The sequence below is a fragment of the Nanorana parkeri genome, unplaced genomic scaffold (assembly GCF_000935625.1).
Source record: "Nanorana parkeri isolate BGI_ZX_2015 unplaced genomic scaffold, ASM93562v1 scaffold774, whole genome shotgun sequence".
Lineage (NCBI taxonomy): Eukaryota > Metazoa > Chordata > Amphibia > Anura > Dicroglossidae > Nanorana > Nanorana parkeri.
In genome coordinates this window covers 341,659-346,812 of record NW_017307042.1, presented here as the reverse complement: position 1 = coordinate 346,812, position 5,154 = coordinate 341,659, and the positions used below count along the sequence as shown (strand labels likewise).

The following is a 5,154-nucleotide window of genomic DNA, read 5'->3' as shown; positions in this document are numbered from 1 at the left end:
AGGTATATTTTAGGGCTGATAATTTTTAAAATTTGTGTTCGATTAATCGAATTTTTTTTAAATCGATTAATTTTGATTATTATAAGCCATTATTATACAGACAAGGGAACTGTATAACTGCAAGACAAAAAGAAAGAGAAGGGCGCCCACCCTAGTGCAGATGGTTCTTTGTTTAAAAATAGCAAAATAGAGTGCAAAGGTATTCACAAAGGTAGATCGATTAGAAGCATAAATGAGTAGTTCAAGGATACATCAGTTTACAAACTTCAATCAGCCTGTGTGCCAATATGGACGGCACACAGGCTGATTGCTTCCAAATACTAACACAGAATCATAAGTAACGAATAAAAGAGGGCTGCTATGAAAAAAAATTGGCTAAATTATTATACCTTTATAAATTATACAATATAGAAAGCAATCTTAAAGAGCAACTGTGCCCAGGCTACAGATGTTTCAGTAAATGTAGTAAACATACTAAATGTAAAGACTTCCAGGCAGAAAACTTAACCCTTGCAGTACGGGGGTAACTGCAAAGCAAGGGTTAAGTGCTCGTTTTGGTCTAGGGTGTAAAATAAAAATATATACACTCACCTCCTAACATATAATAATCAATGGCCCTGTATTACGTGTGCTAACTTCATCAGGGCTTAGACCAACAGAGCCTGGGGGGGGAGGTGCTGTGAGGACTCGTCTAGCAGCCAGATGGGACAGAGGTTCAGGTATTTTTTTTTTAATTTTACACCCTAGACCAAAACAAGCACTTAACCTTGGAGTGGGGCTACATTTTTAGCTGCCCGGAGATCTTTATGACCTCTTTAGTTGCAGGTACTGTTGATTAATTATCCAATATTACCAATCTGAAGTGGGGTTTCAGTTTGTAACTGCTAACAGCAACTTCTGCTTTTTTACATAAGGCTGGCAGGCTGCCAGAGAAAATAAAGGAAAGAGGAGCTGTGATGGGAGTGGTTCAGAAGTGGTTTGAAGATTAATTTCTCCACAGTACTGGAGCTACAGAGGTCATTGAAGGCTTGTTCATAAAAATGTGAATGCTTTAATGCCTATAGTCTGGGCATAGAGGCACTTTAAGAACTCATTTAATAACAGTACCACTTGCTCTCAATAATAAACTACACTTGCATTACTAAGCTGTGATCCTACATGAGCTTAAACTGATCACATAATGAGGCGGAACATATATTGGACAAACCTACAAATGTAATACAATTTTTAAATATATTTTACAGATATAAAAAAAGAAAAGAATCAAACCAAATTAGTATACACAAACAAAACGGGTTTATGAAACCACTGGCAAAGCAGAGTGCATGTTCTGTGAATGTTTTCTGGTACAAGAAAAATTTTTTACAAAAACTAAAAAAGAAAATTAAGATGCAAAAATATTCAGAAATTTACTAAAAGTTAAAGTTTTTTGATCTCATCAGAACTCAGAGGCATGATTCTTTGGATTGCGGATTGCCACTGATATTTTACGGATCCCCCGAAATTTCGTCCGCTGAAACATGTCGAAAATGCCATCTTTCGGTCGAAATTGCGGTGCATCCATAGATTCTCTCCTCCCTGCTGGGCGCTGCTCTGTGTCCCCTCTGGCACGGAGCAGCGTCCAGCGGGGAGGCGAGAAACTGTCAGGAGGCCAAGCAGTGCGAGGGAGGAGAGCACTGTGAACACCCGGTGCGTCACAGGAGGCTGGGCTCTCCTCAAGCACCACCCCACTTAGCCTCCTCTGATCGATCAGAATGGAGAGCGGTGTGGTCGCAGAGACAGCCATGCGCTGTCACCGGTGCCCAAGCCAGCAGTGAGGGGGATGAGTCAGCTTTCAAAAATAGACCCAGCTCTCCTACCCACACCGCCAGCTCAGCTGTGACAGTCAGGATGGAGAGAGGTACAAGCAGTCAGCTGATTGCAGTTTATAAATAATGTAGAGGGGAATTGATTAAAAAGTGGAGCAGACAAATACTAGAGTAGTCGCGCATGGCAACCAATCAGCTTCTCTGTTTCATTTTAAAATCTTAACTGACCAAACTGAAGAGGCCGATTGGCTGTCATGCACAGCTGCTCCAGTTCTTGTTCAATCATAATTGTGTACATAGTAAAACACCATCTCCACAATGTATGAATGAACAGGAACACAGAGCAATGCTGCCATTGGCTGCTGCCTCTCCTGCACACTGTCAGGGGTCAAAATCAGTGTCCTCTACTGGTGGATCACACACACACAGACACACACACACACACACTTCTAAAAAAGGACACAATGTAGAAAAGGTTGTGGATACCCGTGTATTAGACTGTCAAGTTTTTTTATGTCTGTTCCCATTGGGGAAAATACACCACTCCATTGCACTGGTGACCATTATCGCTGAAATAACAGGAGAAATCCAAATTTTTTAGGTTTTTCCTCAGAACAAGAGCTATGTGGAAAATCTTCCACTGAGGACGCCTAAGCGTAAGCATTATTGAGGGTGAGGACACCCCAGCATGAACTCCTTTGAACCATTTCCCACACAGCAGACCACTAAAGGGGCTGGATGTTGTCCAACCTAAAAGGTCAGCCAGTACAGCAACTACTTTAACCCATTTCACATTCAATTAATGTAAGAGACCAGGCACTGCCTCCTACCAATAACAGATACATGCAACATATCTTATTCCGATAAGCTCAAAAAGAAATATCTAAAAATGGTAAGCAATTTTGATATAAGCCATTATGCGTTCGAGGTCTAGTGGTTTACATTGGAAGACATTGTGCACGAAGTGTATTTAAGGGCACATCAGGGACTGGTGTTTGAAGCTTTGTGAGCAAACTTAAAATTAGACAGGTGAGTAGCCACACCATGCACCACAATACCTGCTATTTTCAATCACCTGTAGGTGTACAGAGTCCATTTCCGTAGATCTAATAGGGAGGAAATAAGTTGGTATGAAGAAAGTTTTGAACAGAAGTCAAGAGTGGACCACTGAACCGGAAAAGAGGGACTCAAAGACTTAACTGCAGCAGGAGCGCCAGCTGCAAAAAAGATTGTGGAAGATTCAGCTGAACCCTTTTACAATAACATCCCTTATAAACACTTACCATCTTTCCAAAGTTCATTAACAAATTTATCAGATGACTGATTTAGAAGTGTTGCAACATTATCATTCAGTGGGTCCATATTTTTCATCAGCCACTCATCAGCTTTGTAATCCACCTAACAAAGAAAAAACATTTTAAAAACATGTACACATGCTGTCCTGCACATGTTCAAGCAGTTTGTTAAAAAATAAAAAATCACCCAATTCCAACAGAAGTTAAATACTAAAAAGCACAGTTTTTGTATCTTATTGCAGGCCTTATCCTAGTGAACCAATAACTACATACATAAGCAAATGTTTAGCAGATAAAATACTTTTCCATATTTCCCTAGTCCCACTGCAAAGGTTTTTATCTTTTCTGGTGTTCTTTAAGTCTTAAAATAAAGGCAACTTTCATTACAAAAAAAATAATTACAGGAGTAGTGAGGGGTTAGAATTACATAGTTACATAGTATTTGGGGTTGAATAAAGACATACGTCCAACAAGTCCAACCCATATAGGTCCACGCATCATCTCATTCTTAGGGATACTGGTATCCCTGGATATTACGGTCCCTCAAGAAATTGTCCAAACGTTTCTTGAACAAATCTACACTCTTGGCTGAAATCACTGCCGATGGCAGTGAGTTCCAGACCTTAACCGCTCTTACTGTAAAGAACCCTCTTCGCCCATTGTGCTGGAATTTTTTCTCCACCAACATTAGGTGGTGGCCTCTAGTCTTTGTAATGGAGTTAATCTCAAACAATTTGTTGCCAATGTTGCTGTCGCCATTGAACATCTTGTACATGAAAATCATATCCCCCCTTAATCTCCTTAATTCCAGCGTAAACATGTTTAAGGTCAGAAGCCTTGTCTCATAGCTCTGGTCCTCCATTCCCCTAATTAGTTTTGTTGCCCTCCGCTGGACTCTCTCCAGTTCAAGGACATCCCTTCTCAGTACCGGCGACCAAAACTGGACCGCGTACTCCAGATGTGGCCGAACCAACGATCTATATAGAGGCACAATTATAGACTTGTCCCTGCAATACATCCCCTTCTTAATACAGGACAAGACCCTGCTAGCTTTGTTTACCGCAGCTTGGCACTGCAAGCTACCATTCAGTTTGTGGTCTACAATGACCCCCAAATCTTTTTCTATTTCTGACTTCCCTAGCGGCATACCCATGATTGTATAGCCTATTTGTTTATTTTTATGTCCAAAGTACATTACTTTGCATTTATCGACATTAAACCTCATCTGCCATAGTATTGCCCACTCCCCTATTTTATCCAGGTCCTCCTGCAATGTTATATTGTCACGATCCGTTTCTAGTACCCTCCCTATTTTTGTATCGTCTGCAAACACGGAAACATGGCTATTTATTCCCTCCCCGATGTCATTAATGAATAGGTTGAACAGTATCGGACCCAGCACAGATCCTTGAGGCACACCGCTCATTACACTAGCCCAGTCCTAAAAGGTGCCATTTACAGATCCCCTCTGGACAGGTTCCCGTAGCCAGTTCTCTATCCACGTACACACCACCTCATCTATGCCCATAGCCCTCAGCATGTGAAGCGCTTGTGTTGTACCGTACCGTACGTGTGGTAATTACAGTCAGGTTTTTATTGCTGCCAGTATTCTCATTAGAGTATTTTTCTTCAAGTGTCCTAATCACCAATATTACCAGGAATAAAAGTATGAATTGGCACCAGAACAGCAATAAAGGGGCTTTCAATGGGAACACCTGTTCCCATGACAAAGATCTCACTTTCTGTGGAGTCTACAGGGCACAAATTGGAGAAATTTGTTCAAGATCGCAATAGAAAATAAAAAAAACAAAAAGTTGACAGGAAATGTAACCCTCCCCTACATGAGTCAGAGTGAAAAGGGGGATTTTTGTACTTCCTGCAAAATCCATTTACTAGAGTTCTTATGTGACAAAGCAGTGCCAAGGGTATAAAACACACAAAGGGGTGGGACCTGTGTCCGTCAACTAACTCCAATGGATTTTTATGGTAAGTACAAGAATTCAATTTTCCTTTCTTGTTCATTTAAGCAGGAATTTAGAAACTTCATATAC

The 5,154-nt window shown here is 40.8% G+C and overlaps 1 protein-coding gene across 1 annotated transcript in view; it reads right to left on the bottom strand.

Moving 5' to 3' along the window:
* Positions 1-5,154, bottom strand: part of MYH9 (myosin heavy chain 9) — a 62,221-nt gene that overhangs the window by 23,765 nt on the left and 33,302 nt on the right. Inside the window, exon 15 of the mRNA XM_018564705.1 lies at positions 3,092-3,206. Coding sequence (XP_018420207.1) covers positions 3,092-3,206 — 115 coding nt within the window. The remainder of the gene's footprint in view (positions 1-3,091; positions 3,207-5,154) is intronic.